The sequence below is a fragment of the Manis javanica genome, chromosome 9 (assembly GCF_040802235.1).
Source record: "Manis javanica isolate MJ-LG chromosome 9, MJ_LKY, whole genome shotgun sequence".
NCBI classification, from domain to species: Eukaryota; Metazoa; Chordata; class Mammalia; order Pholidota; family Manidae; genus Manis; species Manis javanica.
In genome coordinates this window covers 111,092,335-111,119,708 of record NC_133164.1, presented here as the reverse complement: position 1 = coordinate 111,119,708, position 27,374 = coordinate 111,092,335, and the positions used below count along the sequence as shown (strand labels likewise).

The 27,374-nt window shown below is 44.5% G+C and overlaps 2 protein-coding genes across 2 annotated transcripts in view; both read left to right on the top strand.

Moving 5' to 3' along the window:
• The window catches only part of LMAN1 (lectin, mannose binding 1), a 46,189-nt gene extending 37,834 nt beyond the window's left edge, over positions 1 to 8,355 (top strand). Inside the window, exon 14 of the mRNA XM_073213156.1 lies at positions 8,264 to 8,355. The gene's annotated coding sequence lies outside the window, so the exon portion shown is untranslated. The remainder of the gene's footprint in view (positions 1 to 8,263) is intronic.
• CPLX4 (complexin 4) lies at positions 139 to 26,534 on the top strand. The gene is made up of 3 exons (XM_017662168.3): positions 139 to 2,959; positions 8,264 to 8,351; positions 20,963 to 26,534. Exons 1-3 carry the CDS (start codon positions 2,793 to 2,795, stop codon positions 21,188 to 21,190), a joined length of 483 nt encoding a protein of 160 aa, XP_017517657.3. The 5' UTR covers positions 139 to 2,792; the 3' UTR covers positions 21,191 to 26,534.
• The last annotated feature ends 840 nt before the right edge of the window (positions 26,535 to 27,374 follow it).

The following is a 27,374-nucleotide window of genomic DNA, read 5'->3' as shown; positions in this document are numbered from 1 at the left end:
TCACTGATCTCAGGTAATAGGTAGGTATTTATTTTCCAAATGGGCCCTGATTTGTGATCATATTCCATTTATTGTGTGCCACATGCTCTACCTTAGGTGGCTACCCATTGTGGAATCAGCACATGGAAGCATAAAAAAGAAGCAGAAACAATAATGGATAAATGCTTACCCTTGCTGGTAATGAAATATTACAGATTAAAACAATGTATATGATGTTTTCACCTTCAATAAATTAGAAGAGTAGCTAAGCTAGAACTCAAGCATGTAATTCCAATTTGAGGGTCCACGCAGTATAAAAAGGAACACAGAGGGCTTTGGTGCAGACAGATCTAGACTGGAGTCTTGGTTCTGCCACTTCCTAAAGATGATCTCAGTTTCCTCTGCATGCTTCCATTGCAGGGCCAGTAGCACTGTAAAGAGTCTTTTAAATTGGTTTCAGAAAATGGAATGCAGAGGAGATGGACCCCCTCTTCTGCTGTAAACACACAGAAATAGTGGATAAAATCAGAGATCAGATAAATTGGATGGGTTTGAAAGAAACCAGAGGAAACCCGGATCAGGGAGCCTTCTCAGGGAAGCGTGGTGGAAACCACATGTCCTCCGTAGACACCAGTTGGAGGTTCAGTTTCATCTGGGGCACTGGGGACATGGCCTTGCAGACCTTAGTAAAGACTTGGGATTTTATTCAAGTATGGTGAGAAACTTTTGGAGGGGTTATACTTAATGGCCCCATTTCACAAATCCTAGGGTATTTTCCCTTTCTGGAGGAATGAAAGATACTACACACACAGCGAATAGTTTACTGGATGTCCAAGAGGAAAGGCCGCTGAAATAAACTGAGGAATAAAAAGTTTTAAAGACATGATCCCACTTGAAATGGAATTATCTATTGGGGAGACAAAGGCTGGATTTCACAAAACGGCACTACCAGGGAGTATTCAGTTGCCACCCTGGTGTAGCTGCCAACTCAGAGTCTCTGTGATGCCTACACCCCCATTCCCCAGTACACACCCACAGAAAAAGGCAGAGGCTGCTTTTCTAGACTTTAGAGTTTAGAATTGGCACTGTCCACATTAATATTTCCTAATCCAAATAAAATGGAATTTTGATAACAGACTGCAAAATCTAAATAACAAAGTGAATTTTAATTTTTATTTGGTTTTTGGTTGGTTGCTTAAGGGACAATAATTAATTTTGATTCAGACCCTTCAAATCTAAGTTTGCTTAGTAAATACAACTGGGTATTTCACTTTCTGACCAAAACTATTATATAGAAAAGATCCTCATCAGATTGTCCTTTTCTTTAGCAAATAAGTGTTTTTAGTATCATGAAATCTCTGCAGTCTTTTCTAAAGGAGAGTTGTGTTGAACTGAGAAAACAATAGAAACAGGCTGTGGCTTTTACTGTGCATCTGACAAGTTCTGTAAGACCTTATTCGTTAGTAACACCCCTCAGTGGAGTGAAATATAGTTGATTGTAAATGGTAATTTAGAGATAATGGTTTGAATGTATTAAGTTCAAGCAGCACATCAAAAGTGAAAGTGGAGCCAGTGTTAAGGTATGTTCTTAATCAAAGAGCACAGGTTTCACCCGAAATCGGTCAGTCCTTCAAGTCGAGACCATTCTAGCAACATTTAAAATAAGACAGTAAAAGGGAACACAGATCTCAAAATATATAAAGCAAGCATTTTAGATGAAAACCCAAATTATGTAATTCTGTGCAATATGAGGGACCTATTTCCTGAGAGGGAATGGCTATGGATAAAATAATCATAGCCTGTGTTTCTTCCCTGGGCCCCACCCCGTCTTGGAGTGCTTTAATTAGATACTAACATAGATTAAAGTCTTTGCCATACTCAGTTTCTCCCTTGACCTGAAGAAATCCATGGCCATTGAGAATCTGGTGCTTTAGAAAACACCCAGTTTTCTCCAAGTACACCAGGGAGCTTACATACAGCACCCAGGAGATGGACTGTATATGAAAGAAAAAGGCTGACCCCATTACATGTTGATGATGTAACTCACATTATTCTTACCTTCTGGACTGAAGCTTGGAAAGCATCCTTGCATCATTTACAAGCAGAAATGTAACATTTCGGTGCAGGAGAAGGTGATGTTAACCATCCTGGGGGAAACCCAGGGTCACTGACTTATCTCTGTTGGGTATTTGTGTATGGGATGCAGTAACCCCTAAAGCAGTACAAAATTCAAGCAAACTAAAGGGTGATCCTTGCATAGTACTCAGAGACCAGTGACATAAAATGATGGATCAAAAGGATTAATTTTGCTTAAGGAAGCATTTTGGGTTTTGAGTCTCATTGGACTCAGTTTTCAGCAGGATGTTTGTTGTGCTCAAGGGCTCAAATTTGGAAATTCCATTACAGGCATGTAATGTCAGTTCAGATGAACTTAATTGAAACAGGACACTTGATGAAGACCTGCTGCACTTATAATTTAAAATTTAGAAATGGGTAGTGAGAGTAGATAATGGGAAGGATTTTTGCCTCTGAAATTAGCTCAGTGTATTAATTCAGAAAAGCAGTCAGTTGCATCTGATGGTGTGCCTTAGTAATCTGAACCATCTGCTCCTCTGTACTGAGTCCGTCTCTAATCCAGCTTACCGCCACAAACCACTCTTCTCTGTCCTTGTGCCCTTGAGCGGACGAGACTGTGCAAAGACCGCTCTTAAGGGTGTTGCTGTCACCGAGGGTATTTGGAGGTTTTGTCTTTTTTTTTTTTTTTCCTTAGGTTTTGTCTTGACTTTTGGGTTTATTTTTCTGGGGCAGAAACAATGGCTTTCTTTATGAAAACTATGATAAGTAACCAGGTAAAGAATTTAGGACTTGGTGGCGGGTCTGAAGAAAAAAAAGAAGAGGGAGGTGCGTCTGACCCTGCAGCAGCGCAGGGGATGACTAGGGAGGAGTACGAGGAGTATCAGAAGCAAGTGATCGAGGAGAAGTGAGTACGCCGGCCCCCCTTCCCTTTGAAAGCAAAAGGAAATCAGCCCTGCCCCGAGCTGCAGCCCCCCGTCTCTCTCTCTGCTCTCTAGATGCTGGGGCTCTTTGCCTCCGACCGTAGCAAAGGGCGTTCTGCTAAAGTGAACGGTTTCCTAGCGTTGGCAGTTACCGTGTCCTACTTGGGTGAATGGAAATGGAAAATGACAAATGAATCTGTATGTCCTGACAAAAGCAGCTTAACGCTTTCTGGTGTAGCCGAATTTCTGTTCAGATGAAAAACTGAGCCTGTCTTTACAGTCTTCCTGCACTTCACTCTCCTAGCAAGTAGAAAGCTTTTAAATTGTAAGAACCCAGACTTTGTTTCTGGAAGAAGGTCTTAACATATAGTGTAATCTTATTGATCTTCCATGTGCAGAAAAAAACCTAGAAAGCACAACATGACAGTTATATCATAACACTTAGCTTCTCAAAGACTATGAATAAATTTGTGAACTGTTTATTATGAGAACTTCAAAGATTGCAAAGAAGTAGAATTATATAATGAATACTTATGACATAAAGTTGACAGTTAATACATTTTACCATATTTGCTTGTTGATGATTCGGATAGATGATGACAACTATTTTTAAAGTAAGTGATAGACATCATAATACTTCATCCCTAAATACCTCAGCCATGTACCCCCAAAAAACAAAGACATTCTGGCTGTACAAAAAGTAATAAAATGAAATATCAGTTTCTTTTCAGTTGGGCATTATGGAATGTATCACCAGCAGTTTTTCACTGCTGAAGACTGATCTTTGAGTATAATCGATTGTAATTTTTTGAAGTTTTAGAATTAATTTAAAAGTCTTTTAATAATCAACTAAGAATTGAAACAGCAGTCTTGAAGTTAAATGTTCATTTTTAAGAAGTACTTAATGAAAGTATTCCTTTTTGCCTCCATGGCTTTTGCTAATGATCAGTTACAGAATAGTTGCCTATGTCCTGTTGCTAAGATGACTGTAGGTGTAAGAGGAATGATGATTACAGTAATGGCCTGGAGAAAGCAGAAAGCATGAAGACCTCCATTTAATGGAAACCTTGTCTCTTGGGTTATTATTTTTTTTCTGAAAGAAAGTATGTCTTATACACTGCCTAGAATGTAGTATGTTTGGCTCTGCGGTAAATGAAAATCAGTTAAAGTAAATGCAACTGCCAAAATGATGTTTGTGCTAAGAGAATGTTCAGGCAAAAGAAACAGCATCCTCAAATATTGGCTAGTTTTGCCTGTAGCATGTAAAAAAAAAAGGGGGGGGGGGATAATGAAACGGAGCAAAAGCACCAAATGTTCTCAGCTCAAGTGGGCTCGTAGAGAGAAAATGGCCAGAAATTTGGACTATACACCTGATGGTGTCAAAAATATCTGATATGTCCAAGCAGTAAAGCTGGTTGCAGATATGGCATCTGATTAACTAATGTCCCAGTTATCTGTAATTTTGTATCTGGGTAGATCAAGACCAAAATGTCCAAGTGGTGTGGTCAGTCAGTGGATTGGGGTATTTGCCCACAATTTGACTTTGTATGTGTGTGTATATGAATATTATAAATTTATGTAAATTTAAATATTGTAAATTTAGAATATACTCATCCAAGCTAATAGTAGTAGGACAGTGAGGCCAGGCTGCTTCCCTATGTCGAGAGGCGTGACTTCTAGTCCATTGCTTGAGTTGTCAGTAGCTTCATCTCCTAGAATGCAACATAAAGAAGTAGGCACCAAAAATGGTTCATCACAAATTATACACAGAAGAGCTATTGGCAGCATGGTTTATATAATAACTAAAATGAATATTCACAAACAAGAGTCTACTAAATCCTCATCATTTTAGAAAAGTTGTGAGATTGACTTAACTAATTGTAAACTATAAACTACTTAACGTACTTTACTGAACATTCATTTTTATTTCACGTCTGTGTTTGGTTTTGTTTGCACCACTGGTAACGTTAGTGCTGAAATAGATATACACCTAAATGAAATATTTGGAAATGTCCAAATAAAACAGTTTTCTGTTTATCCCTCCATTTCTCTCAATTATATTAAACCGTCCCTTTACCTTAGTTTTTTTATGTTATATTATGGTACCATATGTAACTTGAACTTTGATTTGTATCACAGGCCTAAATATAAAAGCTCAAATTATAAAGCACTTAGAAAAAAATAACAGAATCTCTTTACAACTTGGAAGTAGGCAGGGATTTCTTAAACATGACTCTGGAATCAATAACCACAAAATTTTTAAATGAAAAATTCGACTTTATCAAAACTAAAAACTTTTGTGTGTGAAAAGATAGAATTAAGAAAACAAAGACATGTCACAGACTGAGAGAAAATATTTGCAAGACATCTGACAAAGGACTGGGGTCTAGGATATATAAAGAATTTCTACAACTCAATAAAAAAAAATTAAGCAAAGAACAAATACTTCACAAAGATATACAGATGGCAAATTAGACATGAGAAAGCTGCCCCAAATCATTAGTCATCATGGACATGAAAATTTAAAATCATACAAGGTACTAACATGCACACATGGCTCAAATTAAAAAGATACCATACCAAATGTTGGCCAGAATGTGGAACAACCGGAACTCTTGTTCTGATGGATGAGATGTTAAGTAGTACAACACTTGGGGAAAGGTCAGACAGTTGCTTATAAAACTAAACCAAATTTCCCTATAACTCAGCTATTCCATGCCTAGATATTTACCTAGGAGAAATGAATTTATGTCCACAAAAAGACTTATTTTAAATGTTCATAGCAAATTCATTCATAGTAGCGCTGAATGGGAGATAGTCCAAGTGTCCATCAACATGAGAATGAGCAAACAAATGTGGTATATTTGTATAATACAATACATTCAGTAATAAAATGCAACAGACTATTGATAAATAATACAACCTGGACAAATCTCAAAAGTTTTTATGCTGAGTGAAAGAGACCTTATAAAAAAGAATGTGTAGTATACAGTTCTACTCATACAAAGTTCTAGAACAGACAAGACCAATCTACGCTGGATCAAGGGTAGGGGTTGCCTCTAGGACTGGGGAGCAGGTGCTACTTGGGGATGGAGATGAGGGAACTCAGGTGACAGTAATGTTTTTTATATCTCAATAGGGGTTTGAGTTATACACAAATAGAATAGGAAAACTAGATACACAATAGATATAGGTATGTATGCATATGTGGATGTGTGTGTATATCCATACATGAGATTTACTATAAGGAATTGACTCATGTGATTACAGAGGCTAAGAAATCTCAGCATCTGCAAACTGCAGACCCAGGAAAAGTTGGTGTGATTCTGAGAATTGGAGGGCTGTCTCAGCTCCAGCAGGCAGCAGAGAGGGAGTGAATTCTCCCTTTCATCTTTTTTGTTTTACTCAAACCCTCAGTGTGGGATGATGCCACCCACACTGGGGAGGGTAATCTGCCTTACTCAGTCCATCAGTTTAAGTGCTGCTCTCATTTGGAAACACCCAGACATACCCAGAAGTAATCTGAGCACCCAGTGACCCAGTCAAGTTGACACATAAAATTAACCATCACAGGACATTGAAGCCTGTGCATTTAATTGTAAACAAAAATCTTACCTCAAAAAAAAAAAACGAGCTATAAACAAATAGGTAACTGTAGTTAATGTTATGCATCTTGAAGTGCTTGGGGAAAGAGTACTGATGTCTACAATTTAGAAACGCATCAAAGAAAAGATGGATAATGGGATAGAGGGATAGACAGGTGATAAAACATGCAGTAAGATGGTAATTGTAGAATCTAGATGTTGAGTTTCACTAAAATGCTTTCAACTTTTGTGTATGTTTGAAAATTTTCCTATTAAAATATTGGGGGGGAAATATCCACTTCTGCCCATGCCACCGGTCACCAATCTCTTGGACAAGTCACCCTATTTCCCTCTCCAAAACTACAAACAAGCTGAACCCAACGTGCTCTCATGCCTATGCTGGGCCTGGCGTTTGAGGAGGGCAATGAGCACAGCTACTGCCTGAGCCCAGTGCCCAGTGGTCAGTAGTTCAATCGGGTTGCTTCAGATCAGCCCCTCCTGTAGTTAGCCTTCTTAGGTGATGGTTGAAGTTGCAGAACTTGAAGTCAGGAAACTGAAATGATTTAGCTACCTGAAAATGAAAACAGAAAATCTGTTTTAATGCAAATAATGCTTTATGCAAAGCTGCTTCACCAAACCCTACAGCAGAAATCCCACCTGGCCTCACATGGGCCAAACCAGAAACGCAGAGTGCTATTGGGGCTCCATGAGCCCTCTTTCTCCATCTCTTGCCATTGCTTCTATCTCCCTAAGGCTGCTTGGTTCTTCTTTATCAGCAGTCAGCTCTCTCCTCTCTCCACTGCTCAGACCACAGGGCCAGTGGAAAATGGCAGCCCATGACTTCCATGTTCACCTGCTAATAGCTGCAGCCAAGTTCAAGGCTCTCTCTCTGTCCTAATCCCAAATTCCCAGAGAGGCTGCATTTCTCATCTTGGTCCAACCCAGTATAGCCAGAGGGCAGGGCCATGTGCATAAATCTGGCCCCCAGTAAACCCTTCTGTGGGCAGCTGGCAGAGTAGGCAGTTATTGTGAGCCTTGCAGACATCTCCACGGGTGTTGGCTTCTGTCTAGATCATCGTGAGCAAGGAAGTCCATTCAAACCAGCATAATAATCATGAGTCCAGTTAGGCTGTCCCCAGAGCATTGTAGAAATCTACCCTACCTTGCCTGTGACAATAAAGGGAAAGAGGCTTCTATTACATCCCCAAATACTATGTGCTGCCAAAGAACCCCCAGTCCTAGAAGCTACAACCCTGTTTTAGCTTAAGAACAGCTCACGGAGCTTGTTAAAAATGTAGGTCCCCCTCTCCTGCACCAGGGATTCTGATGCAGTTGGCCTGGGATCAGTCCCAGGGAGCCGCGTTCTTAACAAGCACTCTCTGTGATTCTGATGCTTATGGTCCCGGGTCATACTTAGAGCAACATGATGCAGTCAAGTAGACATTAGGATTAAACATCCTGCCCTCTCTTGGGCTGATCATAAAGAGATTCCCAGAATCAAGCTCTCTTTGGGATTTAGGGGTCTGTGCTGAGTTATGATAGCAGAACGACAGAGCGGCAGGTATAGGAAAAATGCCGTTTCTCAGGTGTTCAGACAGCTGGGACTCACAGGGTGTGTTCCAGAGCCTGGCTCCTCTGAGCAGGGCTGGAATGCCCTTATCTCTCTATGTCCTTTGATCCTTTATTCTATTCTTTTACTTTTAGGATGGAAAGAGATGCTGCATTTACACAAAAAAAGGCAGAGAGGGCATGCCTCAGAGTTCATCTCAGAGAAAAGTACAGACTCCCAAAGGTGAGACATTCTTAACACAGTAAACATCCAATGGTTTTTTAAATAATAAAAAATGGAGAATGTTTGATTATCAGCAAAGGCTCATATTCATGAATGCATATATATTCACATATATATGTGTATATGAATATATAAATATATGTATATTTGTCTTAATTGAGGCATTTAATGTAGTGAAAAAGGCATTGAACTAGTTCATAAAAATCACATTCCAATCATTTAACCTCTATCAATTTCCATTTCCCCTCAACAAAGTGGAGTTAATACTATAAATGACATTGTAATGTAAATTTATGTGAAGACTATAGGACTTCTGTGCATAAATACACATGATAATAATCACAGCTGGCATTTCCTGAGCCCCTTCTAAGGGCCAGGCACTGCTCTCTCTAAGTGCGTTGCCCATGTCAGATCATTTAATCCTCACAATGGTCCTTGCCGCCTGATTCTGTTACAACCTCCATTCAACAGTAGGGGAAACAGAAGCAGGAAGGACCCTCCTGCCAAGGGCTGCACAGCCCAGACAGGCCGAGCCCAGGTCTGGTCCTTCTCTGTGGAGATGACACAGTAATGACGGTCATCCCCTCGCATGCCTACCCGCCTCCGTGCCAGCTGAGAGGCCGGACACCTGCAGGCTTTGGCTGAGCAGTTGCATTGCTGGTGGGAGGAGGATGTGTGGGCATGCTATGGCAGGGCTCGGGTGCACTGTGCCAGTGGCTCCCTGGCGGGCCCCTGCCAAGGCTGACTTCAGAAGCTACAAGGGTCAACAAGGGACAGAGGCCCCTGTCTGTGCAAGGTCCCGGCTAAAGTCATCAAAGAGTTAAACAGCCCCATCCTGTGGGAGTGTTTGGTCCCTAAGATGTCCAAGGAACTGGGTTCTGCTCTTAGTGGGGCAAGAAAACCTCACAAATTTAAACTCATTTCATTTGTAACCAATGGCTTTTGGAGAGAACGCCTTGCTTTCTTGCCTCCCTCATTCCAGCTTAATACTTTGCCCACTGTGCCCACATTTTAGAAGCGTGGAGCGCTCGCACACACTGTCCCTTCCTCTGCCGTTGCCTGGTGGATTTCCTGAAGCTCCCAGGGATGGCACTGGCCGTCTTTCCCAACGTGGCTCTGCAGATTCATGCTGCTGATGAAGCCCTGCAGCCATGAGTGCATCTGATTAAAGTGCCTCCAATTGTGTTTGAAATGAAGCAGAAATTAAACGCACACGCACAGCCAGGCACACATACACGTGACCAGCTGACCATGTCTCTTCCACAAAGGTGGGGCTTTTCAAGGATTTATTGTTCTGTTGTCCTTCTGTGGGTTTCATTTCCGGCTCAGCCACTCCGACACAGTGCAAACTCAGATGGCTTTTAAAATACCTGAGCCTCAGTTTCCTCATCTGTGAAGTGGGGCACTGATACCTACTTCATAAGGTCTTTATCTAAGATAATATAATGTACAAACCTAGCACAGCACCTGGCTAATGGAAAGCATTCAATAGCTGCTTATATTGCTATGATTATGTCTATGCACAAAAGTCTTATTCTCGATTATAACAACCAGGGGTCTTGAAGCCCTTGGGTAAGCACACTGATGTGTGTAAACAGTGCAACAACTCGAGGCCCCTACACTTCAAGAAAATCTTAATCTGTATTTTCTTTGTTAATCTTGCCCATGTCCAGATCCCCGGGTGTAAACACCTTCAGGCTTCACAGCATGGTTCTGGTGCTCTTGAGAGAAAAAAAAATTCCCAGTCTCTGAGCCAAGCTGTCCTTTGGAACAAAAGCCTTTTCAGCAGAAACTATGGAAAGAGGAAGGAATTATAGCCATGCAATGTGCATGGTCCTACCCCTCTCCAAGAGGGACAGGCTCTGGGTGGCGGGAGTGTGCTGCTCCCCGAAGCCCCTGCGGGCAGGCCGGGACAGGGAGGAGAGGCTGATAAACTGTGAAAGTGGGGCCCGGTGTCTCAGTCATGAGTTACTGATGCCCATCCACCCCCTTTTCTATCGCGGTTTCAAATGCATAATGCACGAGACCTCACCTGACTTTCTTCATGGACCCTGAAAGAGACCTTTGAGTTTATCTAAGAATCTAATGCCACTGCCACTTTATAGCATGAGGAAACTGCAGTGCTGGGGGTTGAGTAGCTTTGGAAAAATCCACAGAGCAGCAGCAGCTGGAGTGGAACTCAGGCCTCTCAGCCATGAAAAAGAGAGACTTGCTCCCAGAAGGATGTGAACACAGCTCCCTCGGGCCCCAAGGTCTCTGTTCTTTCCACCCTTAATATTTGAGGTGTCCCAAAAGTTTTAGTGCAGTTTTGAGCTCCACGTGGCTTAAACCTGAATGAGACTGTTTCGTTAACTGTTCCAATGAAGTGTCGCACAGCCCCCCGCCGGCTGCCAGGCACACGGCTTTTCCTTCTCCTCTGTTGCCTGATGGCCTGACTAGAGATTCTGTGAGTCACCGACAAAATTCTAAGTAATGTCCAGATAAATAGATGAGGATGCTGCCTGAATGCATTCAACACTTAATCCTCCATTGCAATTTACTTGCAGAGGGAATCTCCCTGGCTGCCTTGTGCAAAAATCGAGTCCGGACAATTGCTTCTAGAGTCTGCCTATGGTGTGAAAACTACTAAAAATACTCACAGTACAATTGCCTGCTTTTTGAAAAGCATGTGGAAATTCTAATCTAATGCACACTATCCATAAAATGATGGTTGGTAGAAAGTAGACCAGAAAAAACCCAGTGTTGTCTCTTTGCCCAGTTGCCTCAATGCAGTGCCTTGTGCTTGAAATCCAGCTCCACCTTTGGGCACCGTCCCTGCCTCCCGTGGGCACTGGGGTCAAATTTCCCAGGCCAAGATCAGCCTCTAGGAGATGACTTCCTGTTTGTGCAGAATGGCCACTCCTGTCCAAGCCAGACCCAGGCTTCAGCATGGAGAGTGCAGCCACGGCTGCGTGCTCCGGGGCAGGACCCCGCGTCCCTCGCGCCCCCTGGTGTCCTCAAAATACCCGGGCAAGAGCAGGCAACCACAGCGAAATGCAGCAAGCTGCCTGGGCAGAACTGGCCCTCCTCAGGGACAGTGGGTTGTAGCAGGTGGTGGTGCAGAAACAGAAACAAATGTCTAGAGGTGACTCCTTTTTTTGAAGTCCATTCTTCCCATATTAGGGACCAGATTGTGCATTTTATTCAAAAGCAGTTGCTGTGCTAGGGAGCCTAGAAAGACCTGGTGACCCGTCCTAGGCAACAGCTGTCACAAAACAAGAGGTGGCAGCTCCCAGGAAGGACCAGAGTGGAGACTGGCTGGGAGGGGAGCCTGTGAGAAGTGGGATCATCCCAGGGCATGCCGGGACAGAGAGCTGGGGAACAGGTTTCAGCTGTCTCTGCAAGAAGCAGGATGGGGAGGGGTTTTTGAAATGACTGACAGTCATTGAGGATGAGTTGAAGGAATTGGAATACCCAGCCTTGAGAGAGGACTTTGGGGAAATGATAACTTTGGAGAGAGTCATTTCTCAGGCCTTGAATGCCAGGCTTCGATTCTCACACTCCATCAAGCCAACTCATGTGCAAGGGCTTGTGCTGCTGGCTATTGTGTAAGTGTAATTCTTAGGTCTTTCTTTGAGTATGCAGAACCCTCCTCAGTGAGCCTTTAGAATGCCCCCTCTGAAAACCACAGTGGAGCTATAAGTTGTAGGTTTTTATCTCCAAGGTGCTCCAGTGAAGACCGCGGAGGTCCTGCAAGGTGAGTCAGTGCCCATGGGCATCACTGAGTTGGGGAAGCTCAAGGCCATGGCACTGGGTCCAGTGAGCTGGGGGGAAAGGAATGAGGGGCTGGGCAGTGCTACACCCTTACAGCAGCAGGGGCAGGCTGCTGCAGGCCTGGGCCGGGGAGGGGCCGGAAGGTTGGAGAAGGGGCAACAGATTTCCAAGTCATTAAATGCATATCCTTCATGGGGCTTGGCATCTTAATTACTGCACTTAATTAATTATGTATCTGATTCCTGCAATTTAAAATGGTCACCATTATATATAGTTCTAAAGTGGTTGCTATGTTAGGAAGCCTAGAAAGGCCTGGTGGCCTCTTCTAGGAGCAGCTGTCACAAAACAAGAGGTGGCAGTGCCCGGGAAGGACCAGAGTGGAGTCTGGCTGGGAGGGGAGCTTGTGAGAAGTGGGATCATCCCAAGGTATGCCAGGACAGAGAGCTGGGGAACAGGTTTCACCCATGTCTGCAACAAGCAGGATGGAGAGGGGCTTTGAAATGACTGACAGTCATTGAGGACACATGCACATAATTATATTTATCATATACATATGATAGGACCAGATTGTGCATATATATATAACAGAATATTACTCATCCATAAAAAAGAAGGAAATCCTGCCATTTGCAACATGGATGGATCTTGAGGGAATTGACAGAAAAAGACAAATACTGCATGGTCTTACAGGTGGAACTGAAAAAACCCAAATTCTAGATACAAAGAACAGATTGGTGCTTACCAGAGACAGGGATGTAGGGGATGAATTGGGTAAAGGAGGTCAAAAGGTACAGACTTCTAGTTATAAGATAAGTCCTGGGTGTGTAATGTATCAAAGACATCAGAAGGACAAATTGTGTTGTCATTAACAATTAGCAATCACCTTGGGAAAGGTGGGGTCATCTGAGGAGCAGACTCCCCACCCCTGCTCCCACCAAGCTCTCTTCCTGGGACAATGTGGGTTTCTGGACCACCATGGCTGGTGCGTTGGCTCCTTGCCCCCAGGGTCTGCATTGTATTTCTCTTCTTATTAAACTTATTTCTTATATACAGAAAAGCACATGCCATAGATGTGCATAGGTACACTCAATGCATCATCATAAACTCCTGAAAATCGAGAGACTTGCCCAAGGTCACAGTGCTTACTGTGACAAGCATGGCCCGGACCCTCCTTATTCTTCACCCAGTCCTTTTGCATGCCCCATCTTCCCCCAACCCCCTCTAAACTAAATACCCCCACCCAGGATGGCACCCTTGAGAACTGAACACAACTGTCTAAGAAAGCCGTGGTGTTGAGCAAAAATAAAGGGTCGCCAGGACCTTACTGGGCTCCTGATAGCACCTTCCTCTCCCTCATGCTGTGCAGGACTCTTAGCCCTGTACTGGCTTATAAAGTCCGTATTGGGTAAGCAGCCTTACTAATAGTATTAACAGTCCACAGGGAGTGGGACACACTCACCATGTCCTTCACTAACGAGGCATGACCGCCCTGGGTCCCTCATTCACAATCCCCTGGGTCACCAGCACAGCGGTAACATAACCAGCAGGAGGTGGTTCTGGACCCTTCCCCTCACCAAGGCCCACGAAGAGCAGATTTGAGGAAAATGACTTCCAGGGAGCTGTCAGGTCTAATGAGGATAATTATGTCACATTTTGGAATTGGAACTGTATTTTCTAAAGAAATTATTTGGCTGGTGTTTCCTGTGAAAAGAGTTTTACTCCACTGCTGACCTTGGAAAGGGAACTTGGACTCTGAAATGGAACAATGTCAGTCCTGGGACTCCAGCAAACAGGGAAGGTTCCCTCCTCTCCGAGCTTACCATTCTCTGCTAACGACAGCACCATTTGTCATGCTCATGTCTCTGGGTGACCACTTTTAATTGCCGTGATCACATAAGGAGTTAAATAAGGGCAGCCATCTGAAGGATACATCGGAAGCAGTCACTAGCATGTTCATGCACACATTTCCACTCTGGGTTGATTTCCTCTGGTTTTCAAATGACAGATAATTAGAGGACTTCAACCACCGAAATTACCCGGAAGCTCATGTTAGACCTGGCTTTCACTTCCTGTCCTGTACCGTCAGCTTTTCCTCTCCACTGGCATCTCCTTTGTAAAGGAGGTCAGATGGCTCCCAGCTACAACAAGCAAACAACACTTTCTGAGGAAACATGCTTTTCTAGGTTATATACAGAAAGGCATATTTTCTGCACATATTTTCTCCCCTCAATGACTGGCTCCCACTGTTCCGCTGAAACCCTTCTCCTTCAGATGCTTGGCATTTGTCTCAGCACCGTGAACAGTTCTGGTATGTTCTTCTGGGATGTCTTTGTCTGTGTTCATTTAGCACTCATTGGTCATCGCTTCCTCCCTGAAGTCCTGCTCTCCTCAGCTTCGGGACACCACCCTTCTGCTTCTCATTCTCCTCAACCTGTTTCTTCTGTGTCTTCAGGGGTTACCTTCCCCTGCCAACACCCCAGTTTTGGACTACTCGAGGTCTGCTCTCTTCCCCGCTCTAGTCTGTGCATTTGGCCCGGATGGCTGATTCTTGCTGTTGCTTTCAGCTGCCACCTGGCTGTGTGTTGATGACTTTCAAATCTGCACCTACAGCCCACACCTTCTCCCTTCCTTCCACTCTGCTTCTGCCTCTTCCCGGGCACCTCATCGCTCACAACCAGAATGGGCTCCCTCAGTGTCCCCCGGGCCCTGCTCCTCCTGTGGGATAGGAGCCTCCTCTGATAGCTCGCCTACAGCCCATCCCCCAGGTTGGCCACCAGAAGTGACCCTGACTCTTCCTCCACCCCCCACATCCAGTAAACCACCACATCACCCCAGGATCACCTCCTAAATAACTCTCAACTCATCCCAGTGCAGGCCTCATCATCTCTCACCTCTGTTACTATAACAGCTCAGAAGTAGCTTTTCGACTTTGAGTCTCGCTCCCCTCAAAACTGCACAGCAAGCTTTCCAAAATAGAAATCTAATCCTATTCCTCCCCTGTGTGATAAAAATGAAGGCTTACCAGGACTTCTGAGAACAAAGTCCAAGCCCCTTGGCCTGTGCGCCATGATATGGCCCCTATCTTTCCAGCATCACCTCCTGCTACTCCCCGCCTGGACTCTATCTCCTCCCTGCTTTGTCCCCCACACCCAGCTCCCTGTGGCCCCTTTTCTTCCTGCAAGACTTTGGTCTAATGTCATTTCCTCCAGAACCTTCCATGACCTTCTCCCCACTCCCCTCTATTCTCCCATCATAGTTGAGTGCACGTCTCTTCCGTCGTCTTACCACCCTGAATGTTCTCAGCCAATTAACTTGCGCTCCTTAACAAAAGGGGCTCAGCTTTTAATCTCTGCCCTCAGTGCTGTGCACGGTAGCGGACATGCAGAAGTTGTGCGCACACACACACACACCAACACACACACACACACACACACACACACACACGAAATGTTTGGTGGATGATGGATATTACCGGGGAAAAGGGGGAAAAATTACACACCCAAGAACAAAGTCTCAAAACCAGGAGAAAGAATTTATCTGCCGTAAGAGTTATATTAAAATAAATTTTCATGAAAAGAACAAGCCTGGATTTTACACTGCAATTTTACACAAGTACCAAGGTTACATTATATTATAATTAAAATGTCATATTCCTTCACATAGAGGAAGTAATACGTTTTAAATAAAGCCACAAGATTCCTTCTAAAAACAAATGTGCCCCTCTCCCTGGACAGTTCAAAATGCGTATGTAAGTGGAGCCAAATTAATAAGAGCAAACAGTTCCACAATGGGCCCTAATCCTATTAACGGAATTGTCAGTCTAGGTTAGTCACTGAAAAATAATGTCCTGCTCCCCGCTGAGCCATACGATTTAGTCACACCTGCTGCTGTTTGTCTGCTGTGTTAAGGGCATCGTCCTTTTGGAACAATCATGAAGGTAGAAGAAAACCTATCAACAGAGCTGTCTTTAAACGTGTCCAATTAGAAGCTCTGTTAGAACTGAATTTAAAACCTCCCTCTTAAAAGATGATTCTGTGAACGTTTCTTTGCCGCTCCTCCGGATTGGGCACTCTTGCGGCTGCCCAGCGGGGTCTGAGGCCCTGAACCCTCCTGCTTCCGGAGGCAGGGCTGGGGGCCAGCAGAGGCCCTGGCAGGGGCTTCTCTTCCTTCTCCTCTTCCTGCTACAGTTGAGCGACCTCCTCCTCCTCGGGGTGCATGGGGCAGGGAGGAAGCATCCTGAGACCCTGGTGCAGCAGGCCACATGCACATGCAAGCCACACCAGCCTTCGCACTGAATCCTCACGACCACCCAATGGGGTAGGTGGATGTTATTTCCCCTTCACATGTAAGAACACTGCTGGAAGAGGGGAAGTGACTTCCCAAGGTCACACAGCAGTGAATGGCAAAGCTCAGTCAGAGCCCAAAGCAATCCAACCCCACTGGCTGTATTTTCCTGCTAGACCAGCAGTGCTGCTCCATTCTCATCCCCCAACAAGCTGAATGGCAGCAGGCAGAGGTGTTCGTCTCTCAGGACCTCTGTGTCCTAACCAGCAAATGAGAGGCGGGGGGAAGTGACCTCTAAGAGCGCCTTGGGTGTCTACGAAATGACCTCATACAGAAAAGAAGTGTAAGAAGAGCACGGCTGGTACCTAGAAATTCTCATTCCATGTGGAGGCCCTGCACATGCACACTCTCAATCAGAGAAGTCATATCCACACCCTCTGACTGTTCTGGACGTGCTGAGGTAAAGAGTAGCTACAGGGGCCAACACAGGGGGCTGTAGCAGAAGTCGCAGCCGCAAGCCCCCGGCAAGGGTCTCAGCACTGCTCAGATATTAGAACCACCTGGGAAGCTTTGTAAACTCTTGTTGCCCAGACCCTTGCAGTCAAATCTCCAGGGCTGGGGGCTGGCTATCAATATCTTCCTCTGCTTCACAAGGGATTCAGGGAACAGAGAAGGTTGAGAACCCAGGGGGCAGAACATAAACTTGGCTCTGTCCTTCAGCAGCGACTGGTCAGAGCAAGAGGAGTGAGTCTGCTAAGGCCTGGCCCCCGAAGGGCCACTCCAGCTTTGCTCCTGGTCTGGCCTGAAAGCCCCTTTGGCATAGCAGGCCATGCTTGGTGTGCTTTCTATGGGTGTGTGGACTGGCTGTGTTCTTTTTTCTCTATCCCACAACCCCAATGTCTTGTAAACTGCAGCAGGATAGGAACAAGGGGTTGCTGTTGCCTACAAGCCTCACGTATAACCAGAACAGTGAGAGTTGGTTTGTGAAGACAAGTGACTGCTGAAGTTAATGATCCTCACAAAGCTAACAGTAGATCGACTTGTCAAAGTGAGAGAAATCTGTTCATCTAGCTGTTTGGCACCATGTAGACTAAAAACAAACAAACAAACCAAAGCTAAAATCAAATCTACTTATCAAACAAACTGATATCTGCTTATTCACCCAGTTTGACTGACTAGACTCTAACGAGTAGAGAACGCTCTGCTTTTTGACTATGTAACCGTCTAGGATATGATGTTTTGTCATCGTGTCTCAAGTTTGGTACAAGATGAAGGTGAGTTTCTCAAGATCCAAAGCATAGGAAGTCTGAATCCAGAGCGGTGCTTACCCTTTGGTGGGAGGTCAGAAATCTGTCCCAGAAGATAACAATGGCAGGATGGGGGAGGGGGCGGTATTTAATAATGGGGCATTCATCACTGGCAATTAAGATTAAAAATCTGGTTAAAAACCGAGATTAAAACTGATACTGGTCAGCTGGCATAAAAATAATTAGCTCTTAGCTGCATTAAGCAACATCCCAAATTGATGAGATTTCAGGGAATGAGAAGACCTCTGAAACAGAACCTCTAAAAATGAAGTAGAACCTCTAAGCCCCCTAATTGTAAGTGGGTTCACTCATTCAGTCATCCATTCATTCATTCACACCAACGTTCTCAGGATAAGCCTCCTGCCTCCCTGGAGCTGGTTCGTATTGTCTGTAACTGCACTTGCATTTTGGGGGTGGTAGTTGGGGGGTGGGGCGGTGACTGAGGCATCACTGCCTTTCCTTGATGTGTGAACTGTGTCAAAATATTCCTGACCTCCCCAACCTAAGAGTCATGTTTATGAATAGCTACCGTTAGTTGACTACTTAATGTACTCCAAAGAATTCAGTTATCACCTAATATTCCATATAACTCTAAGGAATCCCAATTTATAGATAAGGAAATGATAGAATACCAATTTATGAATAAGGAAATAAAGCTCAGAGAGGTTGTATAAGGTGCCCAAGGTCATACAGCTTCACTCTCAGGCAGTCTGATTCTGACACCAATGATGACCTGTAGTCTCACTCCTCCCCAATGCGGTTGTAAAGCTGAATTAGTCAGCAGCTACTAAAACAGAACTCTTTACAGCAAAGAGGACCTGCATGTTTAAGTATTGTTAAGGCTGTTGTAGTCCCTGAAATCAGGCTCACTGAATCATTAAATAAACATTGACTGTGTGCATGCCAGATATCCCCTGGGTTCTGAGACATAGATGAGTAAATCACAGCCTCTGTCTTCAAAGAGCACGGAGCAGTGGTTCTTAAACTAGGTGCTGGGAGCCACAGATGCTGCTGGCTTGGGGACCCCATTCTGAGAACCACTTTGATAGCAGTTGTGTCCATCAGAAGTCCCACTGTGAGTTGTGAGGCAAAGGGGAGCCCCCCTGCTCTCGCTCCCTGGGCAAGTGGAATGAGGAGAAAATAAACCTCAGAGTCCTCCTTGAAGGAGGAAGCCATTCAAGAGGTAGCGCGCTGAGGTCGCAGGTGAAGAGGGGCGGGGAGCTCGGCCGTGAGCCCTCGGGGGAGTACCTGGTCTCCCTGAGCACCAGCCAGCCGGCTCGCTGCCCTTTGGCCCTCGGGCGCCCATCCCTCCAGGCCCACAGCAGCTACCTGTCTGGGCGTGAACCAGGTGACCTCCGCAGAGATCTCACTACCAACTGAAGGGGCAGTGGAGGGGATGCCCAAATTCCCAGGGGCAACTTTTCAAATCATGTATATTGCAATTTGGGTGCATAAGTGAGGGCAGAGGTCCTACATTTACATGGACTGAGAGGCACCAGGCTGAAGCCCCGCATTTCCTCCTCTCTGCAAAAATTCCCAGAGAATGATCAGCAAGAACTGCAACCTCTAGGGTAGGTAAATAAAAAATAAATAGAAATGGAGGCTTGGCTGGAAGCTCTTGAGGATTAACTAATTAATCCCCCACAGTTTGACGAGGAACTAATTAATCCATTAAGCGCATTGAGGGGCCTTGGCCTGGCCAAGCACAGGAAGAGGCCTCTCCCCCCTCTGGAGACTGACGCTGAGAGGGGCCCTTCCTTCCCAGAGGTCTGCAGGGAGGGCCTGCGTGAGGACGGGCCCCCCGGGGCTCTGGCTGCTGCAACAGAGGCCTGCCTTCCAGTTTCCAGAGCCAGGCTTACTGTCCCTGTCCAGAACCAAATAAAAGAAGGCGCTCTCAGGAATCAGTAAGAGAGAAGTAGGGAGCCACGGCCTCATGTGCGAAAGCGGGGATGCACTTTACAGATGGAGAATGAAGTTTATGCATTACCTCGACTTGCTGTTTAGACCCAGAGACAACCCGTGTTTGTTTATAATCATTTCTACTCTGCACACAGACAGCAGGGAGATTCATAACCTCCTTGTAGGTGTTGACTTGACCTGCACCTGGGAACTCAGCCGGTACCAAAATCTTTATAAAATCAAGTCGCTGTGGTCTGATTAAGACTAAGATGATTGTTTTTATCTTGATGTGACTTTTCAAGTGCTTTGGTCACAACCTAGGGAGGTGGGTCCTAAAGTCTGCTGAGATCTTTCACTTGTTTTGCTGACGGCCTCTTTAATCCTCTGTGCCGCCGGAGCCCGGTTTGCCTCCTGTTAGGTCTGATCTCAGAAACTCATCTAAGAGCAGCCCTCTGGGACTATAAACTGCCCTCCTATTTCCCAGAGAAGCTTTTTCTTTAGATTCTTCTCCCTCATTACAAAGCAAAGTACTTTACAGCCAGAGGGTTTTCTAAGATGAGGCAGTATGCACTAAGAAATTCTGGAAGATCCACACCTAGAATCACAAACCTAAATGTGCAAGGCAAACTGGGTGTCATGGTCAGCATGCAGAGTTGAGCCATACCACTGACGACGCACTTACTAGCCAGTGTGTGCCAGACTTGTTCTCAGGCGCTAAGGACGTAAGGTTGTTTTTGACAGGATTCTGTGCCCACCAGGGGACCTGTGTCTCTTAGAAGGGAGGGAAGGGGCAATGGTTAAGCAGAAGTGGCCACTAAAGACTGATGACTGAAATGACAGCACTGTCTGGCCACTGGAAACCCAAACCCCACCCTCCAGAGCAGGACTAGCCAAGGCCACTGAGGCACAGCCCGGGGCTGAGACTCTGCAAAGGCTGCAAAACTGCCCTGAGCAGAGTTGGTGTGCGATTCTCAAGCTCTACAGATGTTGGCGGGGACGGAGAGGGTTTCTAAAAACAGTTTGCCAGGCCACACCTGGGAGTCTCTGGTTCAGTAGGTCTGGGTGGAGCTTGGGAATTTGTCTTTCTAACACATTCCTAGATGATGTCAGTGCTGCTGCATCCGGGGACTACGCTTTGAAAACCACTGTGCCAGAGAGTTCTGACTCGCCTAAGGTGCAGTGAAGAAGGGGTGTCTCAACCAGAACCTGCGGCCCTGGAGACTGCTGCCAGGCCCAGGCCCTGCCGAGAGACGGCCAAGCGCGCCATTCGCTGCATTTATCCTGGGCAGCGGCTTTTCCTGCTGCTTTCAACATTTGGTTTTTTGTTTGTTTGTTTGTTGTGAAGTCATTTATCTGTTTTTCACATAGAGTGAAATGGATGAGAACCAAATCCACCTGGCTGGGGACGATGTGGATTTGCCCGAAGATCTCCAGAAAATGGTAGATGAAGATCAAGAAGAAGAAGAAGATAAGGATTCTATTCTTGGGCAATTACAGAATCTTCAGAACATGGACTTGGATACCATAAAAGAAAAAGCCCAGGCCACCTTCACAGAAATCAGGCAGACAGCGGAGCAGAAGTGCTCTGTGATGTGAGGGACAGGGCAAGCATGGTGGAGGGAACCAGGTCAAGGCGGAGGTGCCCTCTCTCCTTCGGGGCGCTTCGAGAAGATATACATTAACGTAGTGAACACACTTAGAAAAACCATGATGATAAATGCTCTACAAACAGGCAGCCAGCAGCTTGACATTCTAAATGTCCCTGGTAGAGCATTTAGCTAGCACCTTGCAGAAGGAAACATACTTTCCTTTTAGTTGCAAATGTGGCTAAGGATAAATTTTCCTTTGTGAACAATGCAGAACATAAATCTGCTTAAAGATCTTCAGGATAGCCAGGAAGAAACAAAAGCAGCTGGCGTATCCTCTCGGATTTCCTGCCTTAGTGGGCAAAGTCTCACCCTGTCTAACCATTAACATGACTCCATTAGCATGACTCCCTGCAGAGAAAGATGTGGAGGGTCAGGGTGCCTACCAGGAGCCTTGGCTGCAGGCTAAAGGGCAAAGATCACACCGCCTCTTATTCCCAGGCTCCTAATGTTTGTTATTGATGCTTCTCATCACCTGCGGCTCTTGGACAGTTCAAAGCTGAGGTGTAGCAGCAAGAATATGGTAAAAGATGAAAAACTAAGGCAGAGAATCGACTTCACTGGCCCCTTGCAAGGTGTGAAGTTAGAGGCAGGGGGACACTTGGGGAAGGTATCTCTGTTTCTGCATTCAGCATTTCTCCTCTTGTGTGAACTTGGAGATGGCAATGGGAACAAAGCTTGTGGACAAATAGGGAGCACTGAGAAGTCAAATCGAGCCCCCCACGTCTCTGTCTGCCTTCCCCTCTCCTCCCCCTTCTCTCCCCTGCTTGCCCTCTCTTCCCAGCTCTCCTCCTTTCTCCTCTCCCGTCCTTCCCCACCCATCCCTTCAGACTAGCTCCCAATAAACCATGCTGTCATTCTGTGCCACAGTTTTCTGGGGTGTACACAGATTTCTTTTTCCTAACGTTTGCTGTCTTTCCAAGGGAATTATTCAAAAGACTTGAACATTTACTTCTGAAACACTTGGAGCTGTCTAAAGCCAGTCAAACCAAAATGAAATCCTAGTTTTTCAATGAATCTGTTTGTAGATTAACCATGCTTGAAGACAAATATTATCAAGAACTGCTTTATCAGAGGAGAAGGGAACTAAGACCAAATACTTAGGGTCTAACCTGTTCTAACCAGAATTCCTGAATGTGTTTTACAAGAAAAATTTCATGTTAAATTATTAGGGGCCCAGGACCCATGATCCTTGGCAAAGTTTTGCCCCTTTTGGAAGTTCGTGGGAGAACACTGGTGTAAAGCTCAGGGCTAATTAGCCTTGAGTCCACTGCCTTAGACCATTCTGGCTGCTATAACAAATTACCATAGACTGGGTGGTTTATGAATGACAAATAGTTCTGGAGGCTGGAAGGCTGAGATCAGGGTGCCAGCAGAGCTAGGTGGCGAGGGCACCCTGTGTTGTAGAATTTTCATTTTATCCACATGGTGGAAAGAATAAGGGAGCTCTGTAGGGTCTCCTTTATGAAGATCACTAATCTCATTCTAATCACCTCCCAAAGGCCCCATGTCCTAATACCAACACCTCAGGGGTTAGGATTCAACATATGAATTTGTGGGGGGACATAATTCAGATCATAGTGCCCACAAACCTGAGTTACCATAGATACATTTTAAAACCATGCCTGTCTTTTATCAGAACTGGCATGTGAGTTACAATTTGTTTTATAGCAGACACTAAAATACTCACAATTTTTAAAGCTTTGAAACAATGGAGACAGTTAATTATCAGCTCAGTGCCTGACTGTGCCCTGTAACTGGTGGAGTGGCGGGATGGAGAGGCGGCACATGTGGCCTTCTGTTTGTACTTTTGTTGTGACATAAAATACTGTGGCTGCTAAATTATTCCACAGACTGGCTGCAGGATGGCATAAAAGACTTGCTTTCTTGTACAAGATGCTGTCAGCGCTGCTAACGATATCAGTAAACGGGCACTTTATTTTGACAACCAAAATCACTCTAGCACCATTTGGTCCCTGCCCAGTGGAATGCATAGCTGCTAGAAGATTCTAGCCATGGTTACCTGGGTCATAGCACACCGCAGCATACCAGACAGCCCCTTGCCAACACACGCAACAGGTGTAAAGGGTCGGGGCAGCCAGGGCCTGTATTACGGCATTCCGAAGCCCTTTTTCCCTCTATAAGATGGTGGCTATGCCATGTGATGAACACAAAAGGCTCTTCCTTCACCAAAACCGGAGAACCCAACAGGCCTAAAGAAATAGGCAGCAATCTATCCCAAACTCCCATATATAAAGTAATGAAGGAACTGCTTCCATACCACCCTAGTCGAGCCTCAGCTGAAAGCCTCCAGGGGTGCAGAACCCCCCCCATCTGCTGCTCCATGGGAATCCCGCCACTAAACCTTCCATCTGTGGACTTCATTAACTGTTAGAATACCTTTCCTTGCCTTAAGTTGAAATTGGCTGTGTTTTTGACCCATTTGTCAAAGCTTTACAGATATACCTAAATGTCCACTCAAGCTTTGATGATGTCCCCACCCAGCTTTCTCTTTTCCAGGTAAGACATCCTTACTTCTTATCAGTTCACGTCACACTGTACTGACACTGTTAACCTGCTGGGTGAACCTGCTCTGTCACGGTCTGCTCTCACTGTCACTGTCCTCGAGTGAAGCCAGCCAAGCAGGGAACGGTGAGGCCACTGCCCCCTATGCCCTGCCACTGGACTCCAGGCTTGCAGCCATTCCTTCGGGCCAACTGGTAGTCAGGTATGAGGATCCTAGCCCCATTTTCACTTTGTGTGGCCTTGAACAACTCATTTGTCCTCCCTGGAAATTCATCTTCTCAATAGTAAAAATGAAGGGGCTGCATTATTTTACATTCTGTGATTCATTCCATGCTTTCTGGGTGGTCAGTGCAACATGTAGATTTATCTTGCAAAGAGAGCACATTAGCCTATCATCACTGTCACAGAACTAGGTTTCTGTCCCCCAGATGCCCCAAGGGACAACAGGCCCCAGGGATGGAGAGGGAACAGAGCATTTGGGTAGGTACTAGCAGGGAGAAGGGTCAGGAAGATAGACAGTCACCCATGAAGGGAAAATCCAGAGGCCCAGGGAGTGTTTGTAGCCTGGCGGAAGCAGCCATAATGACCTGGGGTGGGGTGCTGGAGAATGAATTCTGAGAAGACAAATTAAATGGACTTTTTAATTTTGCCGAGTTAGTCTAGTACTCAATTGGCTATGCACTCGTACAGCACAATGAAACAGGAGTTCTTCTTTGGAAAACATATCGGCATGGTGAGCTCAGTTATCCAGAGGCCACTTAATTCAGTTTGTGAGTTATAGAAGCCCCTCCGTTTTTACTCCTTACACAAGAAATCTAGCCAAACTACAGCTTCCAAACAGGACCACCTGAGGCAGGGAGAGGAGTGAGATTAAAAATGAACAAACGGAGCTTGCAGCTCTTGATAACAGACGATTAGCTCCTACCAGACTAACCCTCCTGCAGATCACCGCTATAAACTCTCTACCAGATTCAAAGAAACAACTGCCCGCAGGCACCAAAGCAGGTCTGCATTGGAGCCCAAGCGAATCCACACTTGGAAAGAAGAAAAAGCCCTGGTGAGTCTTCCTGTGCTTACAGCTTTCATCTGAGGGCAGACCCCAGTCAGGCCAGGTAAGAGCTGACACTCAGCCAGAAAACCTGTCGGCAGGTGGGCTCCAAGACACCGCAGAGTTTGGGGCGGCCCCAGTAAGGGCAATTCCCAGCAAGGACAGAGCCAGACAGTCCGAAATGCTCAGTATAAAGTCTCTTCGTGACACTGGCTGATCCCTAACCAACACGTGTTCCCCAGAAGCCAAGCATTGAAGGCCAGCAACTGAACTGAGAATTCTGTTGTCCACCCAGGGGAAGCATCTGTAGCCAGCCACACCTGCCAGTGGCTAGACAAACCAACGAAAAGGCTCTTCGTAAAAACATAACTCTGCAAAGTAAGTAGAAGGGAGGAAATCAACAAAATGGAAAAAAACAAAACAAAACAGAATAAGCCCCAAAGTTGGTTCTTTAAAAAGATCAGTAAAGTTGATAGATACCTAGGCAGGCTGTTCAAGAAAGACAGAGCACAAATGACAGAAAGACTAGAATCTAGGATGTATATATATTTGTAGATAAATATAAATTAAAATTAAATGTCAATTATATTTTAATATACAAATTGTATAAAGTCTATGCTATAAATGGAAATATATGTAAAATATATATAAATATATACCCTTAAACCCTAGATTGTCAGGTAAAAAAATAGGCAATTTATGTAAATATACATATTCAAAACTTTTATGACTCAGTAATAAAATTGTAAGACACATATTAAAAAACAAAGGCAAAAAGTTTGAACAGAAACTTAACAAAGGAAGACATACGCATGGCCAAGCATAGGGAAAGGTGCTCAGTAAAATTGTCAGGGAAGTGAGAGCTGAAACCAATCACAAAATGTCATACTCCACAGACCCACTAGAGTATTTATAATTTTTTTAACTGACCCATGTTGATGAGGATGTGGAGCAATTGGAACTCTCGTGTATCAGAAGGAGAGTTAAATATTACAACCACTTTTGGAAAAAGTTCTGGCAGTTCCATATAAAAGTAACCTACTGAACTACCCTACCTTCTGACCTAGCATTTCACTCTTAGAATCTGAAAGCATGTGTCCTCAAAAGATGTATACAAGAGTACACATCCACAGTGTTCACAGCAGCTTTAATCACACGAGCCAGGAAATAGAACAGTCCCGGCGTCCGTCAGCACGTGAATGGATAAACAACCGTGGAATAGTCATACAATAAAATACGACTTAGCAATACAAGTGAATGAACCTCTGATATATGAAACAACATGGTTGAATCTCAAAAGCATGAAGCTGAGTGTAGAAGTCTTGCACAAAGAAGTACATGCTATATGAAATTCTTGAACAGGTAAATTAAGCTATGGTGAAAAATACCAGAACAGTGTTTGACTTTAGGGGAATGGGTGGTGATCCTTGACTGGGAAGGGACATGAGTGAATTTTCTGGGCTGATAGGAAGCCACCATGTCTTGATAGGGGTTTGCTACAAGAAAGCATATAAGGTGAATGCTTCTGTCAAACTCATTAAATGGTACATAAAGACTTACTACCTTTCACCATATGTATATTTTACTGAAAAGAAAGAGAATCCTTTAAAAATACTGAACTTCAGCTACTGATATGTGTAGTGCACTTGTGTATTTGAGGGTGAAATGCACTGAAATCTGCAACTTTAAGAAATAAAAAAAAAACCAAGAGATTGATGGATAGATGACTGAATAGAACAATATAGCAAAATACTAATTTTAAAATCTAGGTGGTAGGTACTTGGTGTTTGTAATCCCTTTAAATTTATTATGTTTCAGCATGGAGAATATAGCCAATGATTCTGTAACATCTTCCTACATTGACAGATAGTAACCACATTAGTGGAGGGGGCCGGGACGATTTAACAATACAGGTAACTGTTGAGCCACTGTGTTGTAGTCTTGAAACCAATATAAGATTGTATACAATGATACTTCAATTTAAAAAATTTATTATGTCTTTAAATTTTCTTAGCACATGTTTTATGTTAGATCATCAAATGTTAGTGACATCCACAGTTAGCAGCACTGGTGAAAAAGGTATGATAGGAAGAAAGGCTGAAACAAATGGGTGAAATGAAGTTGAGATCCTTTATGCATTTTAAGCTCTCATTTCTTCTCTGCCCAATAATTCCAATAATAGACAGATATTTGTTTCATATTCTTGAGTTCATGTGTCTGACTGTCATTTGAGAGTTCAAAGCATTGAACAAAGTCTAAATATCACTACTATAAAACATGAAAATTTCTATAAGAATTTCATATTTCTTGATGCAATTTAAAAATACAAAAATTCAAATGAAATAAATATAGTCACTGTCTGACCACAGGAATCCTGGAAGGACAGTTTGTTTCTTCTTGTTCTCATAGGCATTTAAAAGACTAGTGATCCTAGTTCAAGTCAAAAGGAGTGTTTTGAATAGACTCAGGTCCGGCACAGTGCTAAACCCTGAATGCGCCACCGGTCGGTCATTCTGTCTCCCTCTTTCTCCTCTTCCTCGCTTCCATGTTTTGATCACAA

Bases quoted from the DNA above. Each gene is read 5' to 3' on its own strand.
- CPLX4 (XM_017662168.3), top strand. From the start codon at position 2,793: ATGGCTTTCTTTATGAAAACTATGATAAGTAACCAGGTAAAGAATTTA. The intron at 2,960-8,263 runs GTGAGTACGCCG...TTTTACTTTTAG, and splicing joins AAGCAAGTGATCGAGGAGAA to GATGGAAAGAGATGCTGCAT. The intron at 8,352-20,962 runs GTGAGACATTCT...TTTTTCACATAG, and splicing joins AAAAGTACAGACTCCCAAAG to AGTGAAATGGATGAGAACCA.